General features: G+C 31.6%; 1 protein-coding gene across 1 annotated transcript; it reads left to right on the forward strand.

Moving 5' to 3' along the window:
* The first annotated feature begins 498 nt into the window (after positions 1-498).
* LOC148615684 (GPI-anchor transamidase component PIGT-like) lies at positions 499-18,802 on the forward strand. Its single transcript, XM_088582177.1, has 10 exons — positions 499-703; positions 8,597-8,774; positions 9,212-9,446; positions 11,005-11,091; positions 11,434-11,515; positions 12,504-12,598; positions 12,865-13,069; positions 13,981-14,133; positions 16,276-16,522; positions 16,993-18,802. Exons 1-10 carry the CDS (start codon positions 505-507, stop codon positions 17,321-17,323), a joined length of 1,812 nt encoding a protein of 603 aa, XP_088438303.1. The 5' UTR covers positions 499-504; the 3' UTR covers positions 17,324-18,802.
* The last annotated feature ends 532 nt before the right edge of the window (positions 18,803-19,334 follow it).

Raw genomic sequence — 19,334 nt, forward strand, 5'->3', positions numbered from 1 at the left:
AGGTTAAAGAGTTTACAAAGTGGTTTCAGTAAGACTTATGTACCACACTTGATCATTTCATTTGAAATTAAATCAGCTGATTTGCCAATTTTAGTGTCTTTATTGCTTTTAATATTTCATCTGAGTCTATTCTGTTGATGAAATTGTGTTCATTATTGCGATTATTTTCTGTAAGATTATTCTTAAGATTTGAAATTATCATTTTCTGAAAATTATTATTTATTGAATGACCAGAATTCATGTCCTCAAAAAAATGTATAAATTCTTCTTCATAAAACTTCATCTTTATTGCTTTCTGATAACCTGTTATGTATGATATTTTAACAAGCCAAGGAGTTAAATATGGATTTAACTCCTTGAACAAGCTTGCCAAAAAAATGAATAAACATTGCACAAAAGTAATAAGGCGTGAATGGATTCTGATTAATATGTTCGTTATGTGGATCTTTTAGAAAAGTAATAGTTTTTGGTTTTCAACATTTATTCACTGCAGCCCTGCTGTGTATGAAAATGGCTGGCCTCGAAAAAATGTTTCGAGAAAATCATTTGTTTTTGTGTTTTACTTTGATTTTTCAAGTAGCCAGACATGTGCAAGGAACAACGGTGGATTCATTCACCGAAGAACTATTTATAAGACCATTCAATAGTGGCCATGAACTATTTTTCTTTCAATTTACAACTGTTTGGAATTCTAAAAATCCATGTAAGGATAATTACGTTGATTAATCTGCAGTATACTACTAAAAGCGTGGGCGCCATATCGAATAGAAAATATTTTTTCTTTATTTTAATTACTTAATTAATGAATATGTATTCGCTTGTTTATATATATATATACCTCTTTACAGTGGTGTAGATTATGTAAATTATACATAATATATAACATTGACAATAATAAATTAACAGTTTTCATACATTACTTTTAGGTTACGAAACAGTAATCAAGTATAATAGTAATTTTAACTACATTGTATAAACAAATAAATTCTTAATTTACCCCGGAGAATTTAGTCATTTAATTATAATATTAATAAACTTACATAATTTGCTAAGCTCTGAAATGTTTTGAGTTTGTAAAAGACTTCTCATTCTCAATATATTGGGTCGTGTTCTATATTTCACTATTAGAAAATTTGTCCTGTAATTCCGGAAAGCAGGGCAAACAAATAAATAATGAAACTAGTCACCAATTTCATGAGAGTTACACAAATTGCAATTTCGCTCATTTTTCTCCATGTTTCTCCATCTACCAGATTCAATAGGTAGATTATGATTGGTAGTCCTAAATCTACAAAAATAATAGCTTGTTTGGTGTCCAAAAGTTTAAAATAGTTTTTCGAATTCAAAATTTTCTTTAAAAATTCTGTAGTTGAGAGCTTTCGGTGAATTTTGCACTAGAGAGACCCAAGACTGGGTAAATTGATCTACCAATTTCTGTTTTACTATCTTATAGAGCCAAATATTACTAATAAAATTTCGTGTATCCCATACATATGACATTCCACAATTGTCTAAAATAGATTTGACATAATGTACCCAAGTTATGGTTTTACCATCTAAGATTTTTCTTAAACATAAATTGTATAGTATAACAGGCAGTTTCTCTGGTTTTCCTGATATTAGTTTTGACCAGTAATTGATCATTTTCAATTTAATACTAATTTCAAGTGAGTATCTGCCGAGTTCACCATAGATCATATAATCTGGAGTTGAGGTTTTTAAATGTAGAAGCATTTTGCAAAATTTTAAGTGAACTCATTCAATAATACGAACATCTCCCGCACCCCAAACTTCACAACCACACAAAAGTATAGGCTGAACTACCTTGTCAAATAATTGCAATTGGGTTTCAAGTGATAGATTATGTAAGTTGCCCTTTTTCAAAATGTCATACATGGCACTGGTCGCCTTTCTTACATTAACCTGTTTGGCCCGTAGGAAACTACCTGTTCTTCCAAAAGTAGCTCCTAGATAATTAAATTCGTTTACAATTTCTAATTCTAATTCACCATATTTAAATAACAAATTATTTGGTAATCTACCTCGAGAAAAAATAACAATTTTACTTTTGTCTGTGTTAACCTTAAGTTTCCAAACATCACAATATTCATATAAGGTATCTAATTGCTTTTGCAAGTCATCCTTAGATTCTGCCATTAGAACAGTATCATCAGCATATAATACTGTATAAAGTTTCAAGTAGTGATTAAGTTCTACTTCAATGTCGTCGGAAATATGTGATAAACCAGCTACATTTTTGTTTTCAAAGAAATTGTCTAGATCATTCAAATACACTGCAAAAGGAGGGGTGAAAGATTTTCACCTTGTCTGATTCCAATATTACAGGGAAAGAAATCTGAAAATTCTGTACCATTTTGTATTCTTGATTTAACATTACTATACATATTAACAATACAGTTATACATTTTTCCGTTTATTGAGTTTGACAAAAGCTTTCGCCACAACCCTGGACGCCAGACCGTGTCGAAACCCTTTGCAAAGTCAATAAAAGCACAATACAGTTTTTTCTTCTTTAATTTCAAGAGATCAAATAATAAATGTAATATGAAAATACTATCTGTTGTCGAATAACCCTTTCTAAAACCAAACTGATTTTCATTTAACACAAGATAATTTTCGACAAAATTGGTATGACGAGTGTTCAAAATAGAAGTAAAAAGTTTTCCCAAACAACTTAGAATAGTAATGGGCCTATAGTTTTTGGGATCCTTTCTGTCCCCCTTATTTTTATAAAAAGGTGAAATTTCTGGAACATTTCCAGTACTAAAAATGATGTTGAAAAGTTTTACGTAAATAGGCATAAATATATAAGACGTACTCTTTAAATATTCATTTATAATGTGATCATCACCAGAAGCTTTATTGTTCTTCAGTGCTTTAATACACTTTTCTATCTCATTTGCATTTTATATCGCAATTAATGATCTCATTTAAATCTTCAACTTGATCATTTGGTATGAAATCATTTTCTGCAGTATCTTCATTTGCAGAATTCAAATCTCTAAAGAAATTGTGTAATGTGTCAATAGAAATGTCATTACTGTTATGCTTTTGTTTTTTGTACAATAAGTTCCAAAACTCCTTTGAATTACTCTTTCGTAGATTATCTATCTTCTTTCTCCTATTTCATCTATGCACATTTATTGCTCTATTCATTTCACGTTTATAATTACGTGCTGCGCTAATCTTATTTTCCTTGTTAATATAGTTTCTATTCTTTCTATAATGCCTTTTAGCTATTCTAAATGCCTTACATTTTTCCCAACATTCTTGATTAAAAAATGGTTTATTTTCTGTTTTATGCTGACATTTTTACCTTCATTTACAATATATGTGCCAAATACACTCTCAACAGATTCAGTAACAATAGAGTTAAAAGAATTAACTAAACTGTCTACATTTTCAGGAAATATAAATTCATTTTCATTCATTTCACCAATTTGTTCTTGTAAATTGTTCACTTTAACCAAATCTATATTTTCTACAAAATTATTTTTCTTATTTATGTCCCACTTTTTGATCTTTTTTCTATTTCCATTTCCATTTTTGTCATGATAATCGTTAGATGTTTCCCTTAATGTCTGTTGTATATATATTTCTAAAATCACAGGACAGTGAACATCTGAATACAATGCTGAAAATTCTAGAACATTTAAACTAGTAATAAATTGTAACAGATCATAAGAGCATATAAAATAGTCTACAACACTCGCCTGTCTACATGAAAAGAATCCAGACTTATCACCATTTACTCTCCCATTCAAAATAAACATATTATTGTTTCTACAAAAATCTAATAACCTATTTCCATAGTTGTTTTTTGTTACATCTTTATTATTACGCTTGTACAACATATCAAACTGTAACAATCTACTATTATAATCAGTGAAAGCAAAATCTACAGGACAATTTGCATTAATATAAACTTCAAAGAAATCTAAATCATTGCTAGTTCTGCTATTGAAATCTCCATTTAACAATACATATTTATGTCTATTTGATAATTCTAGAAATTCTTGTTCTAGTTCGTTTATAGCATCATCAACTCTATAGACCGAGTTTTCTGGTGGAATATATACGTTACCAATAATAATATCTTCGTCTGTTTGAAAAAGTTTTTTTGAAATTTTGATCCAGTATACTAATTTACTAGTGGTCTCGATGGTGTTCACAAATTTTTCAAAATCAGACTTAAAGCCAAAAGCAATACCACCTGACTTAATTTTTGAATGTTGTTTTCTATTCTTCATTTTAAAGATATAGCCTGGTACTTCAATTGTGTCAAAATCGTCTGATTTTGTTTCTGTTAAACATATGAAATTCTGATTTTGGACCAACCCTACATATTCTGGATATTTCATTCTATTCAAAATACTACAGCAAAATAGTGTTAAAATGTTTATTCTCTGGAAAAGAGTTATTGTTCAATCTTTTCTTTTCGTTGATTTCATTGTGTCAGTTGTGCGTCACATTTCTTTCTCCTCAGGGTCCCTATCGCGGCGTATAAGAGAAACGCTTCCGTTTGCCTGTCGTATGGGGGCAACGGTTTGGTGTTACCCATCTAGATGCTCCATTTCTTGTATCGGTCTTGCCCACCTCATCGTCATCTGTGTCTAAATCTTGCTCCTGATATACAAGTCCATCTACGTATAGAATATCACGTACTAGCTTTACATGATGTCCCTCGTCTTGCTTTTGTTTCATAATCGGGTATAAGGTCATCCGTGCCTGTTCAATTGCTTCAGGAAACTGTTGTTTGATACCAAAAGGTTTTCCCTTTAAGCTATGTGCATTGGATATGACATATGCAAGATCTTTATGGTAAATAAACCTTGCAACTATTGGTCTTGGACGTCCTTTTTGGCCTGGCCTAGCCCCTTTTCTGAAACGATGAATATTTCCGAATTCAATACGGTGCTTAATGTTCAGTTCAGTTTCCATGAATTATCTCAGTAATCTTCAGTGTGTTCGTTTTCTGGTTCTCTTAGGCCGGTGAAGATTAAGTTATTCTTCATCGATCTACACTAAGTCCAAGATGTTGTTCTTTAGTTCCGTGTTCTCTTCTCTCGCATCACTGATCGCCGATCTGATCTCCTCTCTAAGCTCTAAGTTTTGATCGCCTAAGTCTTTTGCTACTTTGCTAACTGAGGTTTTCATTGTACTTAATTCTTTCACATTCGCTTCTTGCTTTTCTTTGTAGCCATCCATTAAGTTACTTAAACCTTGCAGATCAGAGTGATTCTCCTGAAGGTTTTTCTTTAATTCCTGCACATCTCTTCCCAATTGACTTTGATCTGTCTTTACTAATTTTATTTCACTCTCCATATCTTTGCATTTATTTTCTAGTGTCCTTACTGAGCTATCTATACCACCAACTTTGCTTGTCAGATTTACTACATCTGTCGTTAGATTTCTAATTGATTTATTTAGTTCAGCTATGCTTGTCAATTTTTCCTCTATTTTCGCAAGTCTAGTATTTATACCCATCAGTAATTGATACATATTCCCCATTGTAACTGGATTTTCACTGTCAACTTCTCCGTATAGAACCTCTCTACTATCTTTTAAGTAACCAGACGTTGCCATTTTATTCCCACTCGAATAGACCCTCAATAAAAATTTAAAGAGCTCTCGATTAGTATTCACGGATACGTGAAGGGTTCACATAACATTTACAGGTAAAAAGTTTCAGGTATGTTCTCGGACTTTAACCATTTCAAACATGATGTTTCCCATTTCATGATTCACATTTCCCACCTGTTAAATGTAAACTTTGTCAAATAATTAAAAAGTCTATGGATTTCAAATAATTTCTGACATGGCGGACAATTCTTCAGTCCCAGTATAAGCTACGTAGTCAGTTCGTATAGTAAATAATATGATGTAATTCAAGTAATTAAATGACTTATCTTCTATGAGAAATTTTCACAACGTCTCCATTCCATTCCATTTTTAACCTCAGTTGTCTTGTGGCATAGAATAAGAGATGAATGCTGTTCTAGAAAAATAATCTTCAATCTTCTGTAGGGCCATAAAATGATATTACATATATCATTGTATGTCTGTTCGCTGTTACATTCTAAACAACAATAGGTTGGAATTTTCTTTCTTGTATGACCAGGCAGGCAGGGATTTTTGTTTTAGAACAACAAGAGAGGCATTTTAATAAATGAAGGGGATTCTCTCGACTCTCACTTAATGGTGTAACACTTTGTAATTCTGAACTGTTTTGTTATGCTGTCTATGCCTTTTTTGGGGAGTTACCTCTCTTAAGCAGCATTTCACTCAAAGCAATGTCTTTACTGTAACATGTCAGAGGAACTCAATATATGTACAATTATGGTTTTGTAATTTCATGTTTTCTGTTGTTTTTACTATGCAAAAAGTTTTGCATAAGCCGTTCCTTGCTTGTGTGCGAGCATATATGCAGATGGATCGCCAGAACATTGGCACTGGGAAAGCTGGTCTGGTGTTCCCAGGATTACATTCTTTTGAATTCAGCTAGAATCTTGGTTCCCTTGATTACTCATATTAACTTCCAAAATGGTAAAATTTGTTGTGATATATGGTTTTTATTGTCCTTATGTGTTCTCAAAATCATCATGGTCTGAAATGTCTATGAGCGGAAATATCTGGCATTCTTAAGGATTTATGGGTTGTCATGTTTCGAAATGTCTTTGGGTCCAATTATTATGTATTGATAAGCTGATTACGTCATTTTCATAAAAATTTTGGTGCCATGTTTTGACCATCCCTATCTTGGAAAAAGCTAAGATTTGTACATTTATTTAATCATCAAATTTGCCAAATGTTTTCTGAGACTGGTTTACAAGAATACAAGAATGAAGCTGCCATGATGCTATTTTTAAACTCCAGATTTTACATGGACTAACTGGATATTGATTGATTTTCTGGTGACCCAGTTGATAATACAACCATTAACACATCCTTTGGGAGGGCATAAGAAACCGCTGTAATAACAGACATGCCATCCATATGACAACATTTATTATAGTTTAGCATTTAAGGCCTGTGCCATGCAACTTTTGTTTATGATTAGGTGGCTGATAAGCTTTGACAAACGTGATAACGCCCTGTTAACTGGAATGCCGAATTGAGTTACATGTAGCTGAAATTTATTTATTAAATTGAAATAACTGTTTCTTATTTCGATCCTAAAAGGACAATAACGGTACTTTTTTACATTTACGTGACCTATTAGGGCAATCTTAGACCCTCCATATTTGGCTATACATGTTACACTAGCTATGTCAGTTGAAATAGTCAATAGTGAAACTTTGCTTTTTTTTTTTATAACGAAGGAGAGGGCAAATTAAGTAGATCAATATTACAATGTAGATATGGCAATAGTCTTTTGCATTATAAGGTCACAGTGTTCACACATGGACAGGTACAATGTTTCATTCATTGGCGATTGTTGTAGGAGAGTTTTCATGATTCCATCACTTACCTGTGATGTTGGTTTTGGTTGGCAAAAAATCCATTGAGTGGTATGGGGCATCAATTTTAGAATAATCATAACTTTTTCAATTTTTAAGATAATCAAAAAATTCTTATGGTTCCCTTCACTGCCAATAAAACTCCTTTTATCCATAGAATTTTTAAATAAATATTCAGTAATTAGACTAAATGAGCATGAAATTTTAGAAATAATTTTACATGAAAATTGAGGTTTACATATAAATATCATCTCAAGTTTATATTTCAAGTGAAAGATTTTTAAATTCCCACACAAAATATGAATTATTTTATCTAAAGGAAACATTTTACAGAACTAAAATCGGATATAAAATTTATAAAGTTTTGAAAATTCGGATTCCAATCATGAAATTGTCAATTGTTTATTTAGTTGTTCATTTGCCAACCAATTTAACACTTAATGATATGCAAATTAGTGAATATGACATCACTGAAGAGATTGGCGAATGCTACTGAGTATATGTGTAAGTGATTTTTACAGAATGTAACTTTTCTGAAACATACCTTTTAATACCTTTATTAAATATAAATTTGATGCTTTTTCACGCTACTGAAATGAATGAAAACAGCTGATACACATCGGAAAGTTACACGTGTTTGTTTACATGATTAAAGTGGGAAGTAATTTTCACACACACACAATCCATGTCCAATGCCACACCCAATAAGTCGCGTGCTGCTCATATGGCAATGGAAAATTAACCACAGTTGTGGTCTCAAAGCCTATAAAGGACGTCTAATATATTTTTACTTTCAGTTTGCAAATAAAACTACTTTGGATGGGGGAAAAAATTTTTTATTGGTGAAAAACATGGCCGCTGTTACTGTAAATAGACTATATTGACCTAAGATTTTTGCATATAAAGCCAAAATATTTGGGTGCTTTAAAAATTATGTGGGGCAAAATTTACCAGCATGTTGCAATGTACCTATGCTGAAATTCAGTAGTGTCACCTGATTTGCATTGTTTTAAAGTCTTGAAAGTCAGTTATTGTTTTCTGCATTTAGAAATGTTTTACAATCTTACTCTATATGTGAAGCATTCTTTCAAAAACCTGTTTTTTTATTATTACAGATACCCATTATAGGTTATTTCCTAAATCACTTGGAGATGTTTTATCTACATATGATGTACAGGAGTTACACTTGACACAAACACAGGGTCTTTGGAGATATGATAAATGGGCTTATCCTCCTGAAGATGCTCCACCTGGTGCTGAATTATGGGCGTGGTTTAAACCAGGCACTAAAGAGTATGTATAGCTTAAGTCAACAGTAGTAAAAGTTTAGATATACAATACATGTATATTACCAGAAAATATCAAATTTATTGTACAAGCTCAGACAGATTATGAGCATTTCCCAAGTGAGTCTGATTGTTACACTGTGAGTAAAAATGAATTTCATATTTTCTGACAACGAGCATGTGTTTTATCCTCCAAATATTTTTAATAGGATAATTAATTGGAAAGATTTGATAACCAAAATATTATCACAAGTTCTGGAGAATGCCTAGATTTAACAAGTAAAAATTTTAAGTCCCCAAAGTGTAATCAACATGCAGTACATACTATTGTTTCTGGACTAAATTTCACATGTAAAACTGAAGCTTACATAGATTTGTATTAAAAGTAATACCTGCTTATTTCAAGCTGCGACTTATACCAGCAAATGCATCCTCTATCTTCAGCATAGACCAAAAATGGTCCGACTTAGTGAATGCATTAGGTGGTCTGTTCTGTTCCTCACTCAATTTCATGGATGCCAAATCGACAGTAACTCCACGCTGGTCATTCAGACCCCAAGGTGCTGGCCCTGATTATTATGGGTCTAAGTCTGCTTACCTCAGATACTCAGCTTTACCAAGAGAGATAGTCTGTACAGAGAATCTGACTCCTTGGAGAAAACTACTGCCATGTGACAAAGTGGGTCTATTTTCTTGTTTATGTGTGTTTATTTTTATCGCATGATGTCCTTGTGTACATTTTTATTACCAAATCAGCCTTATGTCTAAATTCAACATAGGATACATAGATAAAAAATTACGGCATAATAGAACATTAAATGATAGCCTGCTACGTTGTGTTGTATTTAATATCCATGGACACATGCTAAATTACAAATTATCACATAGGAACAGCAGATCAAACTCAAAATCAAATATTTTTTCAGACACCATAATCTCAAAAGAACTTTCTTTTTTTAAAATTTCATGAAAGATAACTCCAGTTATCAAAAGAAAAAAATAATTTCACCCATTCATATTCCAAGAAAGATAACTCTATTTCACTGAGGTCTCACTAACTGGTCAAATGGCCACCATCCTCCTATGTAGTACCAAATACACACTGAACCTAGACTTATGCATTGTAAGTACATTATTTGTGTGTATTCTGATTGAAAGCAGTCAAAATAAAGCTGATAATGTGTACTTTAATATCATATTTGTAATTTACTACAAAAATGTATGAATATTGTTTACCTGTGTAAGTAATTTGCCTCCATGCTGTCAGTTAGCAGAACTGGTAAAAATGTGGATTTTCAGTATTATTTATTCAAGTAAATTTTGTGAAGAATTTCTGCAATCATCGTAGCATTAGCATAATGATTTTGAAAGTCTTATTTTCCAAGCTTTGCATTGGTTTGCAACTTTTAAGATGTCATTTGTCCTGAAAATTCACAGTGAAACTTTGAAAATTACTTTTTTGACATGTAAAGTAATGGAAACATTAGAAGTGGTTAGTGAGACCTGAAAAACAATATGGCAGGGAAAAAGAACTGATTTTGGTGGTATATAGAAAGCTAAACAAAAAGAGGTTCTATAAAAGTTTGTGTGATGTATTTTGAGAAAAATCAATATTTTATGTTTATTTCTTCTAATTCCAGGGGAATACACCTGTAACACCAGGTTTATTGCTTCAATATCACCCATTGTTTGGTCAAATTTAATCAGTCAAAAAATAGTCAATTTTTTCTGTGAAACTTACCTTATTTTTTTTAAAGTTTAACTTTATAAAGCAATAGAACTCTTCATGGTTCATTATTTTCATTTATCAGTAATTTAATTTGATTTGTAATAAGCCTTCTGATTGGTTGGTTTTCTTTGGAAAACAGGTTATTTTGTTTAAACTACTGGGAAATTGGTACCGTGATGTCATTTATATTGTTGGTCCACAGTCCGCAATTCAGATAATCCCAAACGAACTAATGTTTTAATTAAGGATCAAATCTTGGACTGGAATTGATAAGAAATTAGATTATAAGAATTGTTTTTCAGTAATGGACCAATTTTGGGACAATTTACATTGTGTACATTTGTTCATGAACCACTTCACAGTTCATGAGGGTAAACTGCCATTATGTTGGTTTCATTTCATTACCAGATAATAAACCTTGACTTTAATAAGGTAAAGAGACTTGATTTGAATTTACTCAATGAATTCATAGCTAATAAATTTGAACCCATTTTTATGTATTCATTAGGTTGGATTATCTACCCTTTTCAACACAGCTAGGCTATATGATTCTAATTATCACTCAATTGCTGTTCATGTTAGGCCTGTTTGCTCAGTAAGTATTTATATTCATTGATCTACTATCAAATATTTATATATGTTAAGATTGTTAATCAAATTGATTTTTTAAATAAATTCTTTGTTTTTTCTTTAAATTTGTAGAATATGGGATAATTTAAAAATTTAAACTTTTTTCTTTATATTTTCTATCAAAATGAAAAAAAAAAGTATTAACATGTACAAAATGTATTTGACATTAATATGTAACAATATGTGGTATGAATTCTAGGTCAAATTGATATTACAGCTCTATAGGCAGCATGAAAATAAAAGCTGTATAAGATACATATGTGTGATTGTTAATGTAATGATCACCTGTTTCATGTTATTTGTTTAGGACAAAGATTGTCTGTCCACGTCTATTGAGTTGAAACAGTCACTTAGTGTTGTGTATGATACATCTTACTCTGGGAGGCAAGGTAACAAATAGACTTAATTCAGAAAATGTTATGTTTTCATTATGATTAATGTGTCTGATTTGAAATTGTAGAAATTAAAACCTGCAATATCATTATTAATGTAGGGTTTTTCTCAAAATAGCACAAAACTGGAATAATATTTTTTTGACTGAAATAATAAAAAAGCTCAATGCTGGTAATGCACACAATGATTTTTTAATTAGCAATCACTAAATTTCAAATTACTGACAAAATACAAACAAAATACTGACAAAATATCAATAGAATTATAATAAGAATGTGCAGAATTTATTAATTACAATGTAATACAAAAGAATAAAAAATGTAAATTAATTAATTTTGATTACTCATACTTGTATTATAAATAATGAGAATGTGCCACAGGTCACTGGTTGTCGAAACTATGCAGACTTTTTGTATCACGCTAGATCTCTAACAAATAGACTTCTGGAACAGAGTTATGTTGCTACAAGATTGAAGTCATCACTACAGAAGTTTTATGGTTGTCATCATAAACTCGTGGATCATTATAATGTATCCATCTGCACCATGAAAACTGATTTATTCAACAGGTCATAGTTTTCCTTTCCTCGTTTGTCTACCCTGGACTTGACTTTTTATGAGCAACTCAGCAGGTGTTTCTAGAAAAGCAGAGGACGCTTACCCTACCGGTGCACATGGTCCATGCTCCCAGTTTTTAGTGGAGTCCGAGTTGCTCATTTGCTTTTGTTACTTTGTATGTATGATTTTAGTTACTTTATGTTCTTTGTTGTGTATGTCTGTTTTCCATGTCTGGTCTTTGTCCTTGGATTGCATTCTTTTGATTACCGCTATAACCCTGGTTCCCTTGATTACTCTCACTACAGAGAAAATTACAATGAAGAACAATCCTAACTTCAACAAATACCAATCCTAAATGATGGTGTCATCATCATCAGAAAGTGTGTCTTGATATAATTTATTTCTATCAATGTGTATATAATTTTAGACTGGAGTTTTAAGTCAACTCTAGGACAGCCATTATTGTCCCAGTGTCCTTTAGCAACAACCAGCAAAGTTTATATTGATATCACTTCTCAGCAGGTAATAGTATTGTTTGGTATCAGATACTTGGAAACAATTTTGATTCATAGGTATCAGCTTCTATGTTCTGTCTTTTTTAATTGCTCATGTTTTTCATTTGTGGTTTAGTAGTGCCTTTAAGTTTTCAAATTTAAGTCTACATTTCGGTTTGACCAAACCAAGACATTTTTTATTTTTTACAATACAGTTGATTAGTTGAAACAATCTCCAATTCAGTTTTAAGCTTGAACAAACTAAGATGGCTTAATGCATTGAATAATTTTCAGGAATCAGCATTGAAACTGAAGCCAGACCCTGATGAGACAAAGCAGATTGTCAGAGGTGGTGACCTGAGGTTGTATGCTGTCTATAATTTAGCCACACAGCTCCCCAAGAATTACAATACATTAAATATACAAGGCATTTACAACCAGGATGTAAAATATAGCAAAGTGAAAGAACCGTCAGTACATGCTCAAAGATTTATAACAGGTAATAACATTAATCAGTAACATTACTAAGTCAGGGCCTAATCTAGACATCAATGACAAGTAGAAGTTTGATTAAATTCTGTTTGAAAAATTAAAAAATTGACATTTTTTGTATTTGTTTATGTAATTTGCTAAGGGTTTAGGGTTAGGGTTTAGGTTTTATCTTTTGATATCCCTGTCAAAGACATTTGGGAGTAGTAAGCACAAACAAAGGGAAGTTTTTGCTCATTCTTCCTCTAGATTAGGCCCTCTTAGTAAGTGATCGTCACCTTAGTGATAGTGGTTTTCATACCACATAAAGAAAGTATTATACTATCAATCTCTCTGTCAGTAACTTTCAAGGACAACTCAACTCCTCTAAACCTTTCATTGGATTTTGATAAACATTTTATGAAAGTTGGATGTTACATATTGAGTTTGTGAATGAAGCATATTTTTTTTATGAATGCATGCAGGTGGATATGATTTTTCATGTTAGGTGCATGTACATGTATGTGCTATTCTTCCAAAATTTGATTGATTTCATTGAAGCTTTATATTATGGCTGTGCATCAAATTAAGATCTTCATGAAAGAAAGATATAATGGCCAGATGCTTGAAAGTGCAGATTATCTTCCTTAAACAATTATATGGAAGTGTTATGTTCTTTTCGTTATCTTCCTAACTAGTAGTGTTTATAAGGATATTTCATGAAATTTATTTATGAAATTAAAAGAAATGTTACTGAATAATACATTACATATATATGTATATGTTTGAAAGATTTAAAGCAGAAGATTTAAAAAGAGATCTTTTTGCATAACTATGTACATATAGTTATAACTTAACATATATGTTTGAAGTACTTTTTTTTAAACTCGTTTTCACAAGATTTGTACTCAATACATTACAGTAATATTGGTTTTTTTTCAGGGTTTGGTTTACAGAGGGGAGGTATTACAACTCATATTCACAACACACTGCCACAGAACATCACAGTGATTTACATGGAGACCATTCCCTGGTTTATCAGGGTTTACTTTAATTCTCTGAAGATACAGAACAATCAGACAGATATCAAACCCTGTGAGTATCAGACAGATATCAATCCTTGTTAATATCAGACAGATATCAAACCTTGTTAGTATCTGACAGATATCAATCTTTGTTAGTATCAGACAGATATCAAACCCTGTGAGTATCAGACAGATATCAAACCTTGTTAGTATCAAACAGATATCAATCCTTGTTAGTATCAGACAGATATCAAACCTTGTTAGTATCAGACAGATATCAGTCCTTGTGAGTATCAGACAGATATCAATCCTTGTTAGTATCAGACAGATATCAAACCTTGTTAGTATCAGACAGATATCAAACCCTGTGAGTATCAGACTGATATCAGTCCTTGTGAGTATCAAACAGATATCAATCCTTGTTAGTATCAGACAAATATCAAACCCTGTGAGTATCAGACAGATATCAAACCTTGATAGTATCAGACAGATAACAAACCTTGTTGGTATCAGACTGATATCAAACTTTGTGAGTATCAGAAAGGAATGGATCCTTGTTAGTATCAGTCAGATATCAAACCTTGTTAGTATCAGACAGATATTAAATATTGTGAGTATCATACAGATATAAAACCTTGTGAGTATCAAACATGTTAAACCTTGTGAATATTAGATATATATCTATCCTTGTGAATATCAAAGAGATATCAATCCTTGTGAGTATCAGACACATATGTTAAACCTTGTGGATATTAGATATATATCAATCCTTGTGAATATCAGAGAGATATCAATCCTTGTGAGTATCAGACAGATATCAAACCATGTTAGTGTCAGATATCAAACTTAGTGAATGTCCTTGTTAGTAACATACAGATGTCAAACCTTGTGAGTATCAGACATATACAAACCTTGTTGATATCAGATTGATGTCAAACCTTGTGAATATCAGACAGAAATCAAATCTTGTGATTATCAGACACATATCAAACCTTTTGAGTATCAGACAGATGTCAAGTCTTGTTATTAATTAATAAACTCTACTTTGTTATATGAAATTCAAGTGAATAATGTTTTTCCTGTTAAAGTTCCAAGCCTTTAAAAATTATGTAGACATTTTTAGCTCACCTCCCCATGAAAGGCAGAATTTAACCAGGTGAGTGATTCAGGCTCCTGGGAGCCTCTTGTTTTGCTGTAAGATTAAGAGAATTCTATTTTGACAGGTTTTTTAGCTCCTTGACCAAAGACCAAGTGAACTATTGCCATCAATTTTTCAAAACTTTTCTCCTATGACACTACTTGACCAATTGGAACTTCTTTCAAAAATCTCCTCCTCTCACACTACTTGACCAATCAGAACAAAACTTTGTTTGAATGTTCTTTGGGGTATCCTGCATAGGACTGGTGTTTGGATTTTTTATCCGTCCAAAACATGGCCGCTGTTACTAAAAATAGAACAAAAGGGTCAGTCAGAAGTTTTTCTCATATATCTCCAAAATTAGGTTTAGCCAAATTCTTTAAATTGCTGACATCATCCTTATTATAAGGACTAAAAAAGTCTCCAATTGATCAAAGTTGAGAGATGACTCAATGTAAGAGTTGTTGCCCTTGAAAGTTTAAAAAAAAACAAACTTTTTTTTTTTAGTTTTCAGCCAATATCTTGAAAACTATGATAGGTAGAATGAAACTTTCAGTTGCTGAAATAATCCTTATGTTTGCAGGGATTGAAATTGCCAGATGACTCCTTGCTAGAGATGTTGCCCTTGAAAGGAAAAAAAATGTTTTAGCAGTTTTCAGCTAATATCTTGAAAACTATAATAGATGGAATGAAATTTTTATTTGATGAAATGATCCTTATAAAAAGTCCTACCAAAGTCTTCATGGAGTCAAAATTGTCGGACAACTCCTTGTGAGAGTTTTTTGTCCTTGGAAGGCAAAAATATAACCAGGTGAGCGATTCAGGCTCCTGGGAGCCCCTTGTTTTATTTCTATGCACCAACAATTGGATAGTACAGTGGTAAGACTTATATTAGAAAAAAAACATGCTTAGATGAGCAAGTACAATGGTCAAAATGGAAAATAGCACTGGAATTCAACAATAGAATAATATTTCACTGACATATCTGATGAAACAAATCTTAACTTTTTATAAACAGATGCATTTCAGAATTATATTTGGAACTGTTTTGATTTTTAATACCTTCTGTTGTAGATAAGATACACTACTCTCCAGGTAAAGACAGAGCTAAATCTTATCATTTAGAACTTGTTTTTAGACTGAGGGCTAACTCTGTCACAAAACTAACATTCTCATTTGAACGAGCTTTTCTAAAATGGACAGAATATCCTCCAGATGCAAACCATGGATTCTATATTAACTCAGCAGTACTGACAACAGTTCTACCTACAGGTCACGGATATACATCTACTCCACAGAATGGTTCCCTCTTCAGTGATAGGTCTGTTCAATCATTTATTACATGTATTTTAAATATTATTGTTCTCTAGAACTCTTTACATGTTTATTGCATTTCATTCAAAGCCTTGAATTTGTTTAAGTGTGTAATTTCATATCCCTGTTTGCTCTCTACTTTGCTTTCCTTAAAACAGAAATAGTGAGAAAAAAAAATAAAAAAAACATTTGCTTTGCTTAAAACAGAAATAGTAAGAAAAAAAATTGAAAAAAAAACATTTGCTTTGCTTAGAACAGAAATAGTAAGAAAAAAAAAACATTTGCTTTGCTTAGAACAGAAAAACTGATAGTAAGAAAAGAATTAAAAGAACACATTTGCTTTGCTTAAAGCAGAAATAGTACGAAAAAAAAAAAAAAAGATTTGCTTTGCTTAAAACAGTAATAGTAAGAAAAAAATTAAAAAGAAAACATTTGCTTTGCTTAAAATTGCAATTTATACTTACTTTTCCATTTCAGTTTTGAAGACAATTCCTCACAGTTTTTCCTGAGAATCCACACAGAAACATTATTAGTGTCATTACCAACCCCTGATTTCAGTATGCCATACAATGTAATATGTCTGGCATGTACTGTGGTTGCCATAGCGTTTGGCTCTCTACATAATCTTACTACAAGACAATTTAAAGCAGTCGATCCAAAACAATCAAAAGGCGTTGTAGAAAAAATCAAAAATTTTATAAAAAGGATTAAAAAAACTAATGAAGATAAAGTAGCTGTCAGTAATGTAACTGAGGATAAAACAGAAGTAGACAATGATCAGAAAGATAAAATGGATGGAAGTTTGTAACTAAAATTTAGTATAGATTTTATACAAGAACATGATTATTTTGACAGTACATAGCTGGTTAGGTCAAATAAAGTTAAAATATGGTTTAAAGGCCACATGATTTATTCAAATAAAAGAAACTGAGCAAAGCTCACTAGATGATACCCGAGCTCCCCTCCCCAAAAGTCATTCAGACGGAAAAACAAAACAGAAGATGCACAATGTCATCATTTGATAAAGAATGTACATTTTATTAATGATATTTGGTATGGTTCTCAAAACCATTGTTTTAACAAAGGCTTTACAGAATAAATTATATATACAAGATGAGTTGTGGAGTATAGGATGGTTCTCCCTTGGTTGAGGAATGATGAAGTCCATGTTCTGCACATGGAAACCCCAAAAGTCATTCAGATAGGAAAACAAAATACAAATGTAGGAGGTTCACTATGACATTATGTGATAAAGAATTCTTAAATTCAATTCATTGGTTTTAGAGGTGTTGTGGATCAGAACTGAGAATGGAAGGCATGATCCCTATATACACCTCATGCTTTGTGGGGTGTATAAATCATATGGAGAAGCGTATTACATGTAACATGAATTAGACATATTCTTTTGAATGACAATGAAGGAAATAATAAGCTAACACAGCATGACTACTTCTGTCATTTCATAATTCCTTTCACTAATAATGGTAGTTTTAAACTACATTGTATTAGTTTTGATTTATTGTTCTCAGTATTCACTATACTAAACATGTATAGTGTTTGTCTATAAACCATATAATAACTTAATGTGACTTTACTCGAGAAGTATCGAAAGTGCTAGTAATTCTTTCCTATTTATGTTGGAACCATCTTTGTTTTGTTACATGATAATTTTAAGTAGGTAAGAATCATACAGGTTGAATTTTGCCTTAATCCTGTACAATCATTATTTTTTGTTTTAGACACATGATTAGTGAATGTGTCTATAAATTGGAGAATGATATAGAATGTACATATCATCTGAATGGTTACAAGATGAATTGGGATCATGTTGATGATATTAGAAGAAAACTTATGATAAATGTTATATTTATTATAATGGTTACGAACCTTATCTTGTACTTAAGTTTCTTTTACAACGGAAAAGAATTTATTATGTTTTATTGTTTATTTCTCTTGGGACTTCATTCTATTGGAATGTAGTTATATCACAAAGTATATAAGATATGAAGTACCAAATGGTCTATTCATAGCCTTCCTTATGTGAAAATGTAGTCAATAGTAAATTCATTAATCTGGTTGCCATTAATAGTAAAGAAGTTGGTGGTATCTATTTCTTCATTATGTGGAAATTTAGTGAGGCATACTTAATGATATACCTGAAACTTTTTTTGTAGAAGAGATTTTTTATGATTTATTGTTAGGTACATTTATGACAATGCTTCTGTGCAATAATTAGTTAAATCACTGAAATGTGTTTGTTTCTGTAATAAAATATTAAACTGACAAATCTTACTCTTCTAAGGCAAAAGCCATTTTATTAGCAGGGGTGGCTGGGTATTCCAAATTTTAACACATTGTTTTTTCTTCAGGTATGGAGAGAAAAAAATATGATTCAGAATTTCTTCCATTGCTTAGTGATGGAAACTTTCAAAAAACGTTTTTACTTCCGGCTTATGTTGAAAAAAAAATACTGTTTTTGTCCTTTCGTGAAAAAAAACCCTAAAAATCTTGCACTCCCCTCCAGATGAAAATGGTTATAATAACTGGATTGGAAACAAAATACATTTAACCATATTAATTTTTATGGTCTTCTCCTTACTTGAATTATACAAAATGTATACTCATGTTATAGGGCACCAGACAATTTTCTTATCAGGGGGCTGGGATTTTATGTGAAGTAAACAATTTTTTTTCAGCAGCAGCCAGAGTTTTTATTTGAAAATCAGTATTGTTCAGTAATGGGGGAAATATTGAATCCTACATTTTTCTGTCATTGGCTGAATACAAAATATTGCTCAAATTTGGAATAGTTTTCCCAG

This window comes from Perna viridis, chromosome 5 (assembly GCF_037379345.1).
Source record: "Perna viridis isolate PV_CMFRI_1.1 ecotype Kerala chromosome 5, ASM3737934v1, whole genome shotgun sequence".
Classification (NCBI taxonomy): domain Eukaryota; kingdom Metazoa; phylum Mollusca; class Bivalvia; order Mytilida; family Mytilidae; genus Perna; species Perna viridis.